Genomic DNA, 20139 nt, shown 5'->3' on the forward strand with positions numbered 1-20139 from the left:
TTCATTAATGCAGGCAGAGAATGCCAAAAATTCGATAATCTATATTTAACAACTTTTGTATGTAATAATTCTGACCAGCAGGGATTGAAAAAAAAAAAAATGTTTCTGTGCATTAAATTGGCGAGCCCATCCAAGGAACAACTGTTCTGTCAAGACCTTCCAGCAACGATTCTTTTGCCTTCCAAGAGAAATAGGTGTGCTTCATCTTCTTTTTGTGCTCAAATTGTCGTAAGAAACAAGTCTGAATGTAGCTGACTTCAATGGAGAAAGCTGGTTTTTAAGACAAGTCATCAGCCAGTTCTATTCGTCGTTGTTTTTTTTTTTTTTTTTTTTTTTTTGTGAAGAAAAACTCCAAGCAAGTTTCGGCCGGTGCTCACAAAGCAAACCCCGGAAATGGCACACTAGAAAAGGTATGAGGCAGTAAGAATGAAAGAGGCTCCATTGTGTAAGGCCATCTTTGTAATCCTTGAAGTCTTTCCTTACTGGAAAAGCCGGGATCCACAGTGAGAAAAAAAAATAGTCTGTTGCCAGTCCGATCAATGGACTTGGGATCCCAGAATCTTTTTAGCCCTCGTGAAAACTAAAAAGAAAACACGAACGTTCCAGATCTTGTCATACCCATTCTTGCACCGGCCGTTTGTAATAGGTCACGTTTTGTTGCACCCCTTTGTTCTTAAACTGAAAAATAGTATATACCAAGACCAAGATGCACAGGGACAAGATACAGGGAATGACCACCGCTATAGCGTTGACGGTGCTGGGAACGTCATTTATTGTCACCATAATATCCACATCGTCATGCGGTAAGTGGCGGTCTTTGCTGTTGTCCACTTCTTTTTGGTTGCAGCCCATCCAGTCTTTGACAATCGACCTTGGGTAACCCATTTCCACTAAAAGCTTTTGATTATCAAACTTCCAGTATTCCTTTCCTTTGTAGAAATATGTGTAAGCTGTGAAAGACAAAAAATTTAGAATTATGCAGTGAATTAAAGCCCAAATCCAGACATTTTTTTATTATAATTATTATTATTAAATTAGACTCCTTGGAGTTTTTAAAGCTGCTATACTCACCCTAAAGCGGTTGTAAACCGCTGAGTGCCTATTTTTTTGCAAGGTAAATAATGTGCTAGGATGCATCACATACTGGCACATTATTTAAAATTTACCTGAAAACGAGGCATTCCAGTGATGCAATGTCATCGCTGGAGGCCGCTTCCATCTTCACCTGACTTCCTTTCGGGTCTGTTAACTGGCCAGAGCCCCGATTACGTCAATTCCACGCATGCGCAAGGGAGCCGCCATTTATGGCACAGGATTCTGAAGGAATGGCCCGGGTGGCCGTTCCTTCAGAACGCATGAGCCGATGATATCATCGGCTGCATATATAGTAAATATCTCCTAAACAGTGCACATTTAGGAGATATTTACAGTACCTAAAGCAGGGGTGTCCAAACTATGGCCAACCAGCTGTTTAGGAACTACAATTCCCATCATGCCTAGTTATGTCTGTGAATGTCAGAGATTTACAATGCCTCATGGGAACTGTAGTTCCTGAACAGCTGGAGGGCCATAGTTTGGACACCCCTGACCTAAAGGTAACCCTAAAATAGACTTACCTATAGGTACAAGTACAACATTGAAGTTTATAACCACTTTAAATCCGTAGCTTCCCCTGCAGTACTTATATTTGACTACAAGATGTCCTACAAGATGTTATTCTGGGTTGAATGACACCCAACATCACACTGAGGAGATACTTTGAATGTAGGGCATCATAGCCTTGACTGCTTGGGGGGTATCACTATGGTGCCCTTCATTCTTGGGTGAAGAATGCAGTAAGCTGACATGAGGACGTCAGCACTGCTAATCCAACACCACCCATAGCCAGGAGACGATTGGGAGAGGGAGAGGACCCTGCTTGGCCTGAAAACATCACAAAATAAAGCAAAAAATAGTAGAGTTGGAAGGCATTGGATGGAGGGAAAGTTTGCACTTTGTGGAAAAGTGGCATTGGGTGACCCCAGAGTTAGGCTTTAATAATACGCTTTTTTACTAGCAATGGCATACTGTAAGCCACCTGTATAGGAAAGAATTCTCTACAGTAAAAAGGCTTTTACTGCAAAGTACCAACATCAAAACACAATTGTAAAAAAATGTTAGATGGTTTCTTATAGTATCCATAGTTAAGATTGATAAAAGAGAATATGGTTAGATTTTAATTAAGGGATTTGATACGAATATCTTTGAGGAGTCAGGAAGGGATTCTTTTACTCCATAGTGTGGAAAATGCAGTCACTGCTGCTTTGAGGGTTTTGTTTTGTCTTCTTCTTGTGAAATCTACTGGACATATTGTGTTATCTAAAAGTTACATATCAGATTGTCTTTAATCCTGAAACATCATCGATCTGTAGATCACCCTTCTTGGGTAAGTTCCTTATGCCAGAAGAACATGAATTTATGTTCCAGCAGTGAACCAGGTCTCTGACATTCAAAAGACCCCCAAATAATGATCAGGAACCAATCAGGATAGTTCCTGATCACATGATCATAATATCAACCGATCATAGTATTTACCTGCAAGCTGGAGAAGTAGCCTACACATGACACAGTGACTCTCTCTGTACACTGTGTCCCTCTCTCTCTCTCTCTCTCTCTCCCTCTGTACATAGTATCTCTCGGTATTTACGTAGAATTTTTATGGGCACCAGCAGCCCCTGAGCATGGTGAAGGAAGCAGACATATTAAGGTGAAGCACAGTGTAGATCTTACTTTGAATCTGTTTACAGTTCAATTTAAATATACAACTCAGAAGTGTCCATATTTCCACCCTAACAGATTTCCTTTATGTCACGCTTACCCCTAACCCAGGTAGTAAGACACTATAGCTTGCTTCTGTGTTCTTCTTAACTATAGCAGCCCCCTTTCAAATAAGGCAAGCAGGCCTACCGGTACTCGGGTGCCCCCAGGACTTATATACAATGCTATAATGCCTGGCCAACACGCCAGTGCATTCATGAACTCAGTGAAGTAAACAGGTACTTGCGGTTGGCAGACAGGCAAGGTTTAAAATAGTCAGGGTCAAAATCCGAAGACAAAAGGTAGGCAGAATTCAGAGAATAGTCGATATCCGATCCAAGGTCGTCAACAAGGTAATCCAATCTAGCAGAGCAGGGCAGACAAACAGGTAGCTTGATCAGATATTACACGCGCTATCGCAAGCATAAAACTGCAGGCTAGGCTGGCTTAAATCAGGTTTGGTCTCCACCCAAGGGCTAACCACATCAATCACCTTGCAGGTGGACAGGCAGACAGGGATGTATCATAGTTAAGTCCAGGGTGCTGGAATGAGACCAGCAGCTATCAAAAAACAGGAACATTTAAATGCTCCTGACATCACCCCCTTTACCCCCTCTGAGCAGAGACCCCGGCCCCTTAGAGGCATTCTGGACATCGGGCACCAGATCATCAGGTTGGGCATCCAGCACAGGACGATCATGTTGGACAATGGTCAAATAATCAGCAAGGTTAGGTTGGTTAGCAGGTGACATGTCACTGGAGTCAAGCTGGATAGCTGGAACACAGGCTGGATGCAGAGTGGTCTGCAGAAAAGGTTGAAGGCCCCACCCAGCCGAATGAGGCAGTCTATTCAAAGGATGGATGGAACTTCTTAGACAAGTTTGAGCAGATGTAGTTGCAGTAGGCTGAGACTCAATTGGCATGGGCTGGACCAGAAAAACTAGTGCAGAGGCAGACTGGGCTACATCAGCAGATGTAACGACAGATTGAATCACATCGGCATTTATAAAGGCTGCAGAACTTGAAGACAACTAAGCCTGGATGTGCGTCCAAGAGCATCTAAGGACAGCAAAGGCGGGGGTAATCCAGACGGCTTGGCTTTTGCTGAGTACAGGTTTTGCAAGCTTTTACATGGGGTCAGGAGTCCTTATTGAGAGAGGGCCACTAAAGCCCACGAGAAACCAAAGAAAAAGTTTTAGTAATCCCTGGGTGCCCGGCTGTCATAGCATCATCATCTTCTGAAAGCACGTTAAGCCTAAGGTGGAGGGGAAAAAAACGCTTTCCAGGGGGTAAATTGGGGGGAACACTAGACTGAGCCTTTAAATTAGAGTCCAATTGGTCAGGGGAAAAGACCCCCATAACTTGTGCTGGAGGTAAGATACTGTGAAACTTAGAGGAAATTTCCAAACAGGGCTCAAAGCTGCGGGACAGCGGGTAAGTTTAGACTCTAGGAGGAAAATATTTAGACTGGCAATTGGCTTGAGAGGTGGCCTGTAGAGGATTCAATAAACTTGTCAGTGGCTTCCGGTACAGCAGAGTCATAAAAAGGCAATTGGTTAAGTAGAGTCACAATTGTAAAAGTTGTCATGATGAAGACCTGAATAGGACTGTAATAAAGGCAAGTATCTGTCATTGGCCACAAAAGAGTTACAAATGGGCCACTGGTTAACACTTTTAATGCAGTTCTGGAGGCAGGTCTAGGACCAGGACAAAATCTTCCCTGTAGCCCAATCTATGTGCGGGTTATAAAGTTTAAGCCAACGATAACCTAGGATAAGAGGATAAGTAGGAGTTGATATCAAGTAGAGGCTGACTGTCTCCCTATGAAATTCCCCAATGGTCAGAGTAATAGGTACAGTGCATAAGGTAACCAGCCCCATGGACAAAGGAGAGTTATCAACAGCTAAAACTGAAAAGGGTTTGTGCACATTAGTCAAGGGAATCTGTAGAAGGTGTGGTAGGTCCCTATCAATGAATTGATGAAAGCTGAGAGGTGACGAGAAAATGTGGTAGAACTAGGTTGTGTAGAAACAAAAAGTTTATCTCGGGGGGAACCTGGCACTGTATAGTCTAAAGAAGCAGGCCCCACCCGCACTAGACTCTTGGTGTTTCCCGGCCTATTGGGGCAGCTAGCGACAAAGTGGCCGTGGTTCCCACAGTATAAGCAGAGTCCCTGGGATCTGCTTCCAGCCTTATACACAATGCTATAGTACCTGGCTACAATGCCAGGGCATGCACGAACTGAGCAAAGCAAACAGGTATTTGTGGTTGGCAGACAGGCAAAGGTCAGAATAGTCAGGGTCAAAGTAAAAAGGCAGGCAGAGAGAATAGTCGATACCCGATCCCAGGTCATCAACAAGGTAATCCAATCTAGCAGAGCAGGGCAGACAAACAGGTAGCTTGATCAGGTATTACACACGCTATCACAAGCATGAGACTGCAGGCTTGGCTGGCTTAAATCAAGTTTGGTCTCCACCCAGAGACTGACCACATCAATCACCTTGCAGGTAGACAGACAGACAGGGATGCATCATAGCCAAGACCAGGATGCTGGAATTAGACCAGCAGCTGTCAAAGCACAGGAGCATTTACACGCTCCTGACACTTTAACTGGGAACGTTAATGGTTTTGAGCCAGTAGACGCTGTTTTGTAGAGCATTCTGGGTTTTCTAAAGATAGATCACAACAGAAGCTTCTCCCTTTCTGATTGTGCCACAATAACTGATTTTTTTGTAGGTGTAAACAGGAGCAGTGCGTTGGGATAATGGGGAAACACATTAACTCATTTACCTTAGCATGTCACCTGAACTGACACTTTTTGGCTCTGTGGACAAATTGCAAATTGCCTTTAATAATATCAAACTTTGTTAGTTTTAAATGGATTGTGGAAGGGTTAATATGGATTTCTATGTACTGGAGGGGGGTGGAGATTCACTCTCATTATTTGCTATGTGTTTCAGAGCCGCCTGGCCAGGCTTGAGAAAGGAGCCAAGCAGCTCCGAAACACATAGCCACGCCTCTTTCTGCGTATGACATCACTTATGGCCGGCTCTGTATTCTACAGAGGTCCCTGCTTCCTGGCTCCAAGGCTCTTCCTGACTACACTTCACTACCCAGCCAGCGGTGATGATTCAGTTTCCTGCTGATACGTATATGCATACCCCCAGATGGCAGAGTTGCCAGCACTAACATTTTGATAACAAGTGCTGTTTCTTATTACCTTTATCTGAGTTTCCATTGTCTCTCTCTTTATTAGGGTTTTTTTTTAATGCCACCCTTATTCTGGCATCTTCTGGTTTTCCCATGCATTTTACAGAGATTTCTTTAGTCTTTTGAGGTGCTGCAGCAAGCGTACCAGGATGAAACAGATAACCATTTATGAAATTTGATGGACATAATGAGCTCCTGTTTTTCCATCCCTTTATCACTTTCTTTTTATAACTCCCATTTTTAGTTGCACTAAATCTATCTTCTACGCAAATCTTTATTTTAATACTCCTGTTCAATGTCTGCATCCTCTGACTATCTATTTTAGAATACAGTACCTGCAGTCCCTGACCATCTCTTGTAGCAAAGTTATAGTCTCAGACCATATTCTGATCCATATCTGACATCTCTATAGTCTCTATCCATCTCCTGTTCAATGGCTGCAGTCTCTGACTATCTCCTGTTCCATGTCTGCAGTCTCTGGCCATCTCCTGTTCCATGTCTGCAGTCTCTGACTATCTCCTGTTCCATGTCTGCAGTCTCTGGCTATCTCCTGTTCCACGTCTGCAGTCTCTGACCATCTCGTGTAGCATAGTTATAGTCTCAGACCATATTCTGATCCATATCTGACATCTCTATTGTCTCTATCTATCTCCTGTTCCATGGCTGCAGTCTCTATCTCCTGTTCCATGTATGCGGTCTCTGGCCATCTCCTGTTCCATGTCTGCAGTCTCTGCCATCTCCTGTTCCTGGTCTGCAGTCTCTGGCCATCTCCTGTTCCATGTCTGCAGTCTCTGGCCATCTCCTGTTCCATGTCTGCAGTCTCTGACCATCTGTTGTAGCATGCCTATAACCTCTGACTATCTTCTGTACCATATCTGTAGTCTCAGACCATCTTCAGTTCCATGTCTACAGTCTCTGTACAGTCTTATATTATGTGCTGACCTTTGGTGATGTCAGGGACTGAACTTGAGTCCCAACACTTCCAGTAAGTTGACCACCACTGTATTAAAGTATCATCAGAATAAAATCTGTACTTACTTCCTTCTTTGCTCACAAAGGCTCCTTGTGGTGCTTCTGGGATTCCTTTCCAAACGGTTATAGATTTTGGGTATCCGGGATCGGCCGTTTTCTTTTCTTCATTGTATCTCCAGTATCGGTCCCCTTTAAAGAAGTAGGTCTTGCCAACTGACTCCCATCGTAGAGCTGTGTCGATTCCCTCCCGTGGTAGACAACTTCCCAACTCAACCAAGCTATGTGGATAACCTGGTTCTGCTGTCACTTCCTTAAAGACCCAATATTTGTCACCTACAGTAAAAAGAGAAAATGTTTTCACAAAGCATTGCTACATAATATTTTTCACTTCCTGTTGTGCAATAAGGCTTCATTCACATGGGCAATAAAATGTGCTGTTTAGGAGATATTCACAATTTTAGCAGCCGGTGTCATCAACGATGTATGCTCTCTGCACTCTGCATTGAGGACCAGTGCTGGGACAAGGTCATCTAGAGCAGTGGTTCTCAAATCCGGTCCTCGGGACCCACTAACAGGCCAGATTTTAAGTATTACCTTGGGGGATGCAGACTAGAATACTGCAATCACTGAGAAGCAAATGAGATCACCTGTGATGTAATTTAGTTATCTTGCAAACCTGGCCTGTTGGTGGGTCCCGAGGACCGGATTTGAGAACCACTGATCTAGAGCAGTGTTTCTCAACTCCGGTCCTCAGGGCACACTAACAGGCCAGATTTTAAATATTACCTTAAGGAGATGCAGACTAGAGTACTGCAATCACTGATATCACCTGTGAGCAGCAAATGATATCACCTGTGATGTATTTCAGTTTTCTTGCAAATCTGGCCTGTTAGTGGGCCCTGAGGACCGGAATTGAGAAACACTGATCTAGAGCAGTGGTCCTCAACTCCGGTCCTCAGGGCCCACTAACAGGCCAGATTTTAAGTATTACCTTGGGGAGATTGCAGACTAGAGTACTGCAATCACTGAACAGCAAATGATATCACCTGGGATGTATTTCAGTTACGGTATCTTGCAAATCTGGCCTGTTAGTGGGCCCTGTAGGCCAGGGTTGAGGACCACTGATCTAGAGCCCTGGGTGAATATATGCCAAAAACACTGAGCACTAATCTGCATGCTTACCCTCTTAGCATACATTTCCCTTCCTCCTAGTACAAATCCACCCCTGCTAAAATCCCTCCTTTCAACACAAACCCCCCCCCCCCCCCCCGCCACAAAAAAAGGTTTACTACTTCTAGCACAAATCCTCTACCCCTACAATTTCCCCTACTAGTACACATCTTCACCACCCCCCTCACTTTAAATCCCCCTCTCCCAGCACAAATTTCCCCCAAATCCCTCCTCCTTGCATAAATCTCCTCCCCCCTCCCAACACAAATCCCCCTAAATCACCACTCTTACCCCCCTTAAATTTCCACTCCTAGAGCAATATTTATCCCCTGATGCCCCCCTCCCCCAAATACCCACTTCCAACACAAACCCCCACCCCCAATCTCCTTGTGGTGCTCCCCCCACTTCACGATACAACAGTGCCCAGGGCAGCTACCACTCCTGCCCACCCCTTGTCCCAGCCCTGTTGGGGACACACTGAGTGCCTTCAATTCAGAGCCATGTGCCGTAAACATGACTCTTGTGCACATGTGCGGGAATGACATCATCACAGCTCTGCCTTTCAATGGCCAGAGTGCATGAACCCAGAAGGAAGATCGGATGAAGATGGAAGTGCCAGCAGCGGTGACAGCGTGGAGGGCTTTGTTTGAAAGGTAAGTCTGCCATAACGTGCTAGTAAGTCGTACATACTAGCACATTATGGCATTAACCTGCAGGGGGACCAGATTTTTGTCTTTAGACTTTACTACCTCTTTACCTGACCCAGGGGTCTCTAGTCCCAAAGCAGAAAGTTGCAAAGTGACCCCACTGGCTGGCAGATACTAATTCAAACTTTTAATAAATAAGCAGTGATACATATAAAAACATATGTCTGTAAATTGTGTATTTAGCTGTTTGCCTGGAGTTCTACTTTAGCAATGGTACAGATATATATATTTTGCAAGTGCAGTTGCTCCAGAGCTTAGAAAATGAGGTAGTGGGGTTGATTTGCTAAATGCAAAAAGACTGTGCTCTTCTCGAAGAGCAGTTGCTCCAGAGCTTAGTAAATGAAGTAAAGCTTCACTTTGCAAAGAATATCCAATCAGGTGCAAGGAAAAAAAAAAAAACTTATTTTTTGCTTGCACATGATTGGATGATGGAAGTCAGCAGAGCTTCTGCTCATTTACTAAGCTCTGGAGCAACTGCACTTGCAGAGTACAACTGCACTTTGCAAAGTGCACAGTCTATTTGCCTTTAGTAGATCCACCCCCCAAGCCGCACTTTGCAAAGAACAACCAATCACATGCAAGGAAAATAAAAAAAACTGCATTTTTGCTTGCACATGATTGGATGATGGAAGTCAGCAGAGCTTCTGCTCATTTAATAAGCTCTGGAGCAACTGCATTTTCAGAGTACAACTGCACTTTGCAAAGCGCACAGTCTATTTGCTTTTAGTAAATCCACCCGAAGCTGCACTTTGCAAAGAACAACCAATCACATGCAAGGAAAATAAAAAAAACTGCATTTTTGCTTGCACATGATTGGATGATGTAAGCCAGCAGAGCTCTCCCTCAATTACTAAGCTCTGCAGCAACTGCATTTCCAGGGTGCAACTGCACTTTCAAAAGTGCACAGTCTATTGCCTTGTGTAAATCAACCTTTATAGGGGTGAATTGAAGCAGAGGGACAGTCTGATACACATTCTAAGGGAATAAAAAAAAAAAAATACCTTTGAAGAAGACAAATTTGCCATCGGATCGCTCATACGCTGCATCTATTTTAGGTGGCAACCCTTTCCAGAACTGTTCAATCTGCATTGGGTATCCTTCCTGGACTTTATTATTACGAAGCCGCCAGAACCACCGATCCTTAAAAAGGAAAGTAAAATGACTTATTAATGATCTTAGCCTGTTTGCTTCTAAGGCCCCATTCACACTGGCACTACTTTGTTTAGCTTTTCTAAATTCAGGAAAACTCACCTGAGAAGTATAAATGACTTCAATGCATCCCAAATCACTTTTTTCTACACTTAGATGTTTTTTCTTAGCCACGTCTAGGTACATTTATTTTTTAATTTTTTTACCATACAGGATGTCTTTATTAAAAGACAGAAAAGCAGTATATGGGTCAAACAAGGTGGTATTATATGGATAGAAAGAGTATATTAACCACTTAACCCCCGGAGGATTTGGCTGCTAAAGGACCAGGGGTTTTTTTGCGCTTTTTTACTGCGTGACTTTAACGGACAATTGCGCGGTCGTGCGACGCTGTACCTAAACGAATTTGACGCCCTTTTTTTCCCACAAACAGAGCTTTCTTTTGGTGGTATTTGATCACCTGTGCGATTTTTTGATCACGCGCTATAAACAAAAAAAGAGCGTAAATTTTGCAAAAATAACAATATTTTTCACATTTTTTTATATGAAATTCCCCAAAAAAAAAAGTAAAAATCAAAATTTTTTAACATTTTTCGGCCAATTTGTTTTATGCTACATATGTTTGGTAAAAAAAATCGCAAAAAGCGTATTTTGATTGGTTTGCGCAAAAGTTATCGCGTTTACTAACAAAGGGAAAGATTTTTGTCATTTTTGTTTTTTTTTTTTTAACGCGTAATGGCGGCGATCTGCGATTTTTTTTTCGGTACTGCGACATTGCGGCGGACAGATCGGACCCTTGACTGACATTTTTGACACTTTTGGGGTTACCAGTGACATTACTGCAGTAATCAGTGCTATACATATGCACTGTTACTGCAAAAATGACACTGGCAGGGAAGGGGTTAACTTTATTGGACAGGGAGGGGTTAAGTGTGTCCTAGGGGCGTGATTCTAACTGTGTAGGGACATTCCTATTGGTGTAAAAGCAAAGATCAACCGTTCTACATAGTAGAACGGTCAGATCTCCACTTTTACACAGGGAGAACTGACAGGCAGCTTGTTTACACAAGCTGCTCTGTCTTTCTCCCTTCACAGGAGCGATCGCAGTGTGACTGGCGGACATCGAGTCCGCCGGTCACACGCACTGACTTGCCTGTGAACGAGCCGCGGCGGGCGCGCGCCTCGGCGGGCGCGCGCCCGCCCGCGATAGGCTCGCAAGTCAGTGACAGGCGAGTGACGTACCGATACGTCACTCTGCCTGGCCGGGGCTGACCGCCGCAGTATATAGTCGTGCGGCGGTCGGCAACCGGTTAAGACACAATCCAGAAGTGCCGGTTCACACATATGCGATGTCAGGCATCGCATGTGATTCGCAGCGCACTGCTCTGATAATCACAAGCAATGTCAGTGCGTTGCAAATTCAGCCATACAGATTGCATGGCTGAATTCGCATCACATTCAGACCAAAGTCGCACAGGACTCTTTTTTTGGTCCTCACCAGAATCGGATCGCATGGGTGTTCACCAAACCTGCGCCCTGAGAGGTGATCTTCATGCGGCTACCAGAGACCTTCTAGGGCAGATACAAAATATGATCATCGGATGGTCCTACTGGGACCTCCAGGGTAGCCAGTATCATACCTCTAAGCACAATTCTGGTTAATATGTATCATCTTATGTAGAGGTAAAGGAGCATTAATCATTGATTCCCAAGACGGCACGTTTAGTAGCGTTTAGGTGCATTTAGCTGCATTTAGAGTGTGTCAATCCTGAATGTACAGAATTCTATTTTCCCTAAGCAAAAGCAAACTGACCGCACCAAAACACAGGGAAACGCACAGTGTGAATGGCATCATTGAAAAAGCATGACATGCATTTATATGCATTTAGAAGTAATAGAACCTGAGTCATATTTCACTGCGTGTCCTCAATAGAGAGATTTCTCCACATTCTCTATCCCAGGAACCAGACAGAAAGTTAGGGTATGTTTGCTCCCAGTGGGGAGAAAGACGGGAATAAGAGCATGGCAGGGGTTCTAAGTAGTGATTGACCGATATCGTTTTTTTAACACCGATACGATACCGATATTTTGGTCATCGGAATCGGCCGATATTGGCCGATATTTTCGGACATTAAAAAAAAAAATTAGTTTTTTTTTTTTAATGTCTACAGGTACTCTTGTGGAGGGATCTGGGGTCTAAAATACCCCAAACTTCTCCTCTGCACTTAAAAGCATTCAAAACGCCAAGTTTGGCTGTTTTGAATGCTGTAAGTTTTTTTAATTCGGTGCCGTCAGTACCTGGAGGTGATGTCATGTCATGACATCTCTTCCGGGTACTACTACCGGGTACTCGGCGCCAAATTCAAAGAAATGGAGATCGGGTCTTCTCATCAGCGGCAGCGACGGTGCAGGTAGGATGGCGGGGGGGGGGGGGACGCCCCCTCCCGCTCCTTGGAATGACAGCCGAACGGCTTCTCAGCCACATCGGTTGTCATTACAAGACGTGGACGCCGGTTCCCGGGGTGATGCCTCTAGCTGCAGGCACAGAATTTTCCCAAAATATCAGCAATATCGGTAAATCAAAAGGCCAATTCCGATATATATATATGGAAAAGTGCAGATCGGCCCCCCGATATATCAGTGTTGCCGATAATCGGTCAATCTCTAGTTCTAAGGCTCTATTTACACCTATGCATGTTGTTTTTGAGCGTTTCTGCTGTGCTTTTTGCAATTTTGTCGCAATTTGCGTTTTGCATTTTTTTAAAAATGTTTAGGCAAATTTGTTGTTGGCAGATCTAAATATGCAAATTGTGGAAAAAACGCTGTAAAAATGCGGTATAATGCACTACATGCTTTTCTGCAGCTTCTCCATTGAAGTCTATTGAACCAAAAAAATAATAGTTTTGCGTCCAGTCACCCTGCACAAGAAGTGAGAACCTCAGTGACCTCAGTGACCGATCTTTATTTCAGGAATCTGCTGCACAAAAGCAAAGGCTACTACAAAGTGCACCAAGATTTAAACAAGCAAACACATCCCATTTAGATAATATTTGCTGTTCCTAGAGTTTGGCTTTAAAATGATTGTAAACGATCACCTTGTAAAACAACTCATTTCGTTTAAAATAGAAATGAAAGGCAAAATGTTTGTATAGATATAAAAAAAACATTAATGCTTTTTTTCCCCCTTTTTTTATAAGTGATCACATTCCCTCTGTTCTCAGCTGCAAAAGAGCTAGGTGGGGGGAGGAGGAGAAGCAGCAGTACGCTGTGAATGGCTGTGTCAGCACAAGTCTGATCATTGGAGGAGAGCCCACTGAGTTCCCAGCATAGCTAGAGAACTAAAAGAACTAGTGTGCTCTCCTGCTTAGTGTGGTCAGTTTTTAATAAGAAAACAGGGGGGCTAGCAGGAACACCAGGGATTTCACCTAAAGGAAGTAATACAAAGAGAACAGGATATTTTCTCATACCAGTACATGGTACAGTGGGCACATATCAGGAATATGAAATGTTGCGGCAACAAATGCTTTAAGGCTCGGTTCACACATATGCGATGCAGGAACCCTGCGAATCCACTGCGGGTTCCCGCATCACATTTAAATCACAGGCAGTTCACACTGCAATATGCAATGTCTGCAATATGCAATTGTAAACAGCTGACCGTTCTTCTCTATGGAATGATCAGAGAGCCCCTGTGATCCTTCTGTATAGGATCACATGTCTCTGTGATCATTTCACAAGCCACGCCCCCCACAGTTAGAATCACTCCCCTAGGCTCACATTTAACCCCTTGATCACCCACGGTGTTAACCCCTTCCCTGCCAGTGGCATTAGTACAGTAACAGTGCAAATTTTTAGAACTGATTACTGTAGTAATGTCACTGGTTCCCCCAAAAGTGTCAAAAATGTCAGTTAGGGGTCCGATCTGTCCGCCGCAATGTTGCAGTCCCGCTAAAAATCGCAGATCGCCGCCATTACTAGTAAAAAAAAAAAAAAAAACAATAAAAATGGCATAAATCTTTCCCGTAGTTGGTAGACGCGATAACTTTTGCGTAAACCAATCAAAATAGGCTTATTGAGATTTTTGTTACCAGAAATATGTAGCAGAATACAAATTGGCCTAAAATGTTAAAAAAAATTGATTTTTAATTTTTTTTTGGGAATATCATATAGCAGAATGTGAAAAATATTGTTTTTTTTTTCAGAATTGTCGCTCTTTTTTTATTTATAGCGCAAAAAATAAAAATCGTGATCAAATACCACCAAAAGAAAGCTCTATTTGTGGGGAAAAAAAAGGACATCAATTTTATTTAGGTATAACGTCGCACGTGTGCAATTGTCCGTTAAAGTAACGCAGTGCCAAAGCGCAAAAAATGGCCTGCTCATTAAGGGGGGGCAAATCCTTCCGGTCCAGAAGTGGTTAAATGAGCTCTGTTCTGCGTAATGCTGTGACTCTGTAAACTTGTAAAAATAAGAAGTGACTCAGAGACTTCTGGAGCCAGGCCCACAGACACTAGAGAGTAGGATGTTCCTGGCACTGACACTGATATACCTCCTATGTGTAATTAGTAAGGGAAAGAGCGGCCTCACTATACCAGATGAATAGCAGCACTGTAATTATATCATTATGCAAATATATTCAAATAACTTGCTTTCCATAAGCTCTATGAGTAACTCTTCAGGTGGTAGGAGACGCAGTTATGTAATATAAAACATTCGAGAAGTAAAATACCTTAAAGACAAACATCTCGCCTCTGAACAGAGCCACGGTATTAAAGTTCCCATCACATATATTCGGCCTGTTGCCTGGGTGGGCGGGCTTTTCTCCGGATGGGGGGCGGGGTCTTGGCTGCCTCTCGTGCTTTCTTTCGGACGTCGACTGTATCCTGCGTGGTGGAAGTGTAGGCAATGGGCGAGTAGGCTCTAACGTTTCCGCAGGGGGACCTTGAAATAAAAAAATATAAAATGTAACATAAACTATGGAGGAAGGCTTTGGCTGTCATTGTGGGAGGAGTTTCCCCATTGAACGTGCAATATATACAGTGGGTACGGAAAGTATTCAGACCCCCTTAAATTTTTCACTCTTTGTTATATTGCAGCCATTTGCTAAAATCATTTAAGTTCATTCTTCTTCCTCATGAATGTACACATAGCACCCCATACTGACAGAAAAACACAGAATTGTTGATATTGTTGCAGATTTATTAAAAAAGAAAAACTGAAATATCACATGGTCCTAAGTATTCAGACCCTTTGCTGTGACACTCATATATTTAACTCAGGTGCTTTCCATTTCTTCTGATCATCCTTGAGATGGTTCTACGCCTTCATTTGAGTCCAGCTGTGTTTGATTATACTGATTGGACTTGATTAGGAAAGCCACACACCTGTCTATATAAGACCTTCCAGATCACAATGCATGTCAGAGCAAATGAGAATCATGAGGTCAAAGGAACTGCCTGAAGAGCTCAGAGACAGAATTGTGGCAAGGCACAGATCTGGCCAAGGTTACAAAAAGATTTCTGCTGCACTTAAGGTTCCTAAGAGCACAGTGGCCTCCATAATCCTCAAATGGAAGACGTTTGGGACGACCAGAACCCTTCCTAGAGCTGGCCATCCGGCCAAACTGAGCTATCGGGGGAGAAGAGCCTTGGTGAGAGAGGTAAAGAAGAACCCAAAGATCACTGTGGCTGAGCTCCAGAGATGCAGTCAGGAGATGGGAGAAAGTTGTAGAAAGTCAACCATCACTGCAGCCCTCCACCAGTCGGGGCTTTATGGCAGAGTGGCCCGACGGAAGCCTCTTCTCAGTGTAAGACACATGAAAGCCCGCATGGAGTTTGCTAAAAAACGCCTGAAGGACTCCAAGATGGTGAGAAATAAGATTCTCTGGTCTGATGAGACCAAAATAGAACTTTTTGGCCTTAATTCTAAGCGGTATGTGTGGAGAAAACCAGGCACTGCTCATCACCTGTCCAATACAGTCCCAACAGTGAAGCATGGTGGTGGCAGCATCATGCTGTGGGGGTGTTTTTCAGCTGCAGGGACAGGACGACTGGTTGCAATCGAGGGAAAGATGAATGCGGCCAAGTACAGGGATATCCTGGACAAAAACCTTCTCCAGAGTGCTCTGGACCTCAGACTGGGCCGAAGGTTTACCTTCCAACAAGACAATGACCCTAAGCACACAGCTAAAATAACGAAGGAGTGGCTTCACAACAACTCCGTGACTGTTCTTGAATGGCCCAGCCAGAGCCCTGACTTAAACCCAATTGAGCATCTCTGGAGAGACCTAAAAAATGGCTGTCCACCAACGTTTACCATCCAACCTGACAGAACTGGAGAGGATCTGCAAGGAGGAATGGCAGAGGATCCCCAAATCCAGGTGTGAAAGACTTGTTGCATCTTTCCCAAAAAGACTCCTGGCTGTATTAGATCAAAAGGGGGCTTCTACTAAATACTGAGCAAAGGGTCTGAATACTTAGGACCATGTGATATTTCAGTTTTTCTTTTTTAATAAATCTGCAACAATGTCAACAATTCTGTGTTTTTCTGTCAGTATGGGGTGCTATGTGTACATTCATGAGGAAGAAGAATGAACTTAAATGATTTTAGCAAATGGCTGCAATATAACAAAGAGTGAAAAATTTAAGGGGGTCTGAATACTTTCCGTACCCACTGTATATATATATATATATATATATATATATATATATATATTATAGAGTATGGAAAGATAGCAACCCTTGTCAAGTTTTCCTTGCTATATATTTGGGTTTATAGTGCGGCTGTTTTTAGGGTGTTTTGTATAAACATTAGCAGACTGAGATTAGAAAATCATCATTTATTAGTTTACAATATTAAAACCATTCCATTATAAAATCATACATATTTGTTACATGCCCAATAAATAAATGGTTGAACAGGTTGAACTGGATGGACTATTGTCTTTATTCAACCTCAACTACTATGTAGCTATGTAACTAAATGCAAAATAAATAATGCAGCACCAAAGGTTAAAATAACAATAAGTGAATATTAATCAATGATATGTCATCAATCATAAAAATCAATCAAGTAATCTAATTTATTTATTTGTGATTACACTGATTTTTATTATATTTATTTCTGTCTTTTTGTTCTCAATTTTTATTTCATGGTCTTGTTGTTCTCAATTTTACAGCGGTATGACAGTAGAAACTCCCAACATGTTTCGCCCTGTGGGGCTTCTTCAGGGAAATAATAACCGCTAGTGATTTGAAAGCCAGAGTCAGGGGTGTCAAACTGGTGGCCCTCCAGCTGTTGCGGAACTACAAGTCTCATCATGCCTCTGCCTGAGGGAGTCATGCTTGTAACTGTCAGCCTTGCAATGGCTCATGGGACTTGTAGTTCTGCAACAGCTGGAAAGCCGCCACTTGTAGTAAGGAAAGGGATGGTCAGCACTCAGGATGACATCCAAAAAGTATTTTTTTTTTTACTAAAGTGATTGTAAAGTCTCGTGTTTTTTTTTTAATAACAAACATGTTATACTTACCTGCTCTATGAAATGGTTTTGCACATAGCAGCCCGGATCTCTCAGGTCCCCCTTTGCTGCTCCTTGCCCCTCCCTCCTGTCGAGTGCCCCCATAGCAAACAGCTTCCTATGGGGGCACCTGAGCCGAGCTGCAGCTCCCTGTATTCAGACACGGAGCTGTCATTCGGCCCCGCCCCCTCTTTCTCCTGATTGGCTAACCGACATTGACTGCAGCAGGAGCCAATCGCGCCACTGCTGTGTCTCAGCCAATCAGGAGGGACAGTTCCGGACCACCGAGGGACTCGTGAACATCGTTGGATAGAGATGGGGTTCAGGTGAGTATTAGGAGGTGCTGGGGCCGCTGCTACACACAGAAGGCTTTTTATCTTAATGCATAGAATGCATTAAGATAAAAAAAACCTTCTGGCTTTACAACTCCTTCGTACATGTACAATACTGTAAAACACCCTACGTGTTTAGTCATGACTAAAGACTAACATCAGAAATGCATAGGATGTTTTACAGCATTGTACATGTTTACTTAATAAAGTAATACTTTTTTGGTGTCATCTTGAGTGCCAACCATCCCTTTCCTTACTCTGGTATATTGGAGGTGTCAGCAGCCTCAAGGTCTGAGCACCGGGCAGAGTTTTATGTGGGAAGCTTGTGGTGTCTATACATCTTTTGTCCTCTGAAGTTTGACACCTGTGCCTGAGTCTACAATTTCGTTAATCAATGGACGCTTTCCTACAGGATGTCAAACATCAGGTTTGCGTGTGACCACAGGAGGCATAAAAGGACCAGAAATGTGTAATATTACGAAAAACCACATTGGGGGCGGGGGGTGCCTAGTCACTGAAGAAGAGGATTGCAACCAACTTTGTGCCAACTTCAAGAAATGTCCACTCTACAGTATATGGATTGCCGGAGCCACATGGGCAGCCTACATGAAGAGTGGACACTTCTTGAAGTTGGCACAAAGCTGCTTGTCATCCTCTTCTTCAGTGACTAGGCGCCCCCATGTGTTTTTTTCGTAATATTATACATTTCTGGTCCTTCTATGCCACCTGTGGGCACACGCAAACTTGGTGTTTGACATTGTGTATAAAAGCGTCTATTGATTAATAACGATATTGTGGAGGCTTTCAGATCACTAGTGGTCATCATTCCCCTGAAGAAACCCCACAGGACGAAACATGTTGGGAGTTTATACTGTCATGCCACTGTGAAAATGAGAGCAACTTTCCTGGAGCTGAGGTGGTTAAAGGCCCTAAAAATCAGATTTTAATGAACTTGTTTTTTACTGTTTTTCTGCAACCATGTGCAGTGAATGTTAGTTGCAATGATGTGCACTCCTCTATGCACACTATAAATCCCATACATCGCCCATCTCGGGAGCGAGCAAGGACAGGAAGTCAGATCACAGACGCAAAAACAAAGATATTTGGAGATTTAGAGGAGGCTGGGAGTAATAGAAGGACTTTTTTGAGTTACCATACTTCAACCAGAGTTTAGTGTCACTTTAATAACTGTCAGTGCAGTGAATTTCCATTTTACTTTTAGTTTTTATGCTTATTTGCTGCAGAAACAAAACCCTGCCAGGACAATGTGTGGTGTTTTGTTCCTGATTTGTGAGTCAGACGGGTTGGTAAGGCTGGCTGCGTTGGCAGTCACGTTGGATTACATGCGAGGCATACGACGGTGCGTGCCCACCAATGCAACTACTGAAAGTGCCAGGCTTCCCAGATCTGGAAGTAGTAGGAAATAAGAAGCAATGCTGCCAACGTAATTTTTTTCTCCGATATCAGTATTCCGATACGATTTATGTGCATTCACCTATGTCCCATGGCATTCCCGAAGAACTACTGCTCAGTAAAAAAAAAATGCTAAACACATCAATTCAAATTACAATTACTGCTACCATTGTTGGTATTGATCTTCTATAGTGCTATACAATGTGGGGACACACAGGATAAATACAATAACAATACGACTGACAGCCCTGACCAAAAAAGACCCTCAAGCAAGGCTTTACCCATAACAACTTGATAAAAAAATAATGTTCTTTAGCAAGGAACATACATTCCACATTTTAAACCGTTAAATCATTGGGTTTAGTCCTGCTTTAGGATTTACTGCTTCTCAGGGGTTCTGGGCTTCAGCAAAATGGCAGCCTCCAGCAAGAAGAAACAGGAGCAATGCAGGAGGCAATATACAGCACACACTTATTTTGGTGGCATAAAATAAGTGAGTGCTGTAAATTGCCTCCTGCATTGCTCCTGTTTCTTCTTGCTGTAGGCTGCCATTTTGCTGAAGCCCAGAACCCCTGAAAAGCAGTAAATCATAAAGCAGAACTAAACTCAACAATTTTAAGGTTTAAAAAAATTGTTTCATTCCTGGAATGCTGGGATTGCTAACTGTCACATTTGCTTGTGTCCTCAACCAAACTGTCAAACCATCAAATGGCTGGTGTCATAACTGATCACATGTGCAGCACCATGGTAGTTACAGATCCAACAAAAGCAGCTTTCTTGGCTGTAAAGGATAGGAGAGTTTAATTCTGCTTTAAGCCCTCGTTCACACTGAGGGCGGGTTTAAAATCGCTGAAATCACACAATTTCAAACCGG

At 43.1% G+C, this 20139-nt stretch overlaps 1 protein-coding gene across 1 annotated transcript in view; it reads right to left on the minus strand.

The window, feature by feature from the left end:
* Nucleotides 1–310: 310 nt before the first annotated feature.
* MMP24 (matrix metallopeptidase 24) overlaps nucleotides 311–20139 on the minus strand; it is a 165281-nt gene continuing 145452 nt past the window's right edge. The window contains exons 6-9 of the mRNA XM_082271749.1: nucleotides 14734–14945; nucleotides 9857–9995; nucleotides 7045–7311; nucleotides 311–950 (exon numbers count right to left, since the gene is read on the minus strand). Of these exons, the coding sequence (XP_082127875.1) occupies nucleotides 613–950; nucleotides 7045–7311; nucleotides 9857–9995; nucleotides 14734–14945 (956 nt within the window). The 3' untranslated portion in view covers nucleotides 311–612. The remainder of the gene's footprint in view (nucleotides 951–7044; nucleotides 7312–9856; nucleotides 9996–14733; nucleotides 14946–20139) is intronic.

Source organism: Pelophylax lessonae (genome assembly GCF_965119305.1).
Source record: "Pelophylax lessonae genome assembly, chromosome: 11".
Classification (NCBI taxonomy): domain Eukaryota; kingdom Metazoa; phylum Chordata; class Amphibia; order Anura; family Ranidae; genus Pelophylax; species Pelophylax lessonae.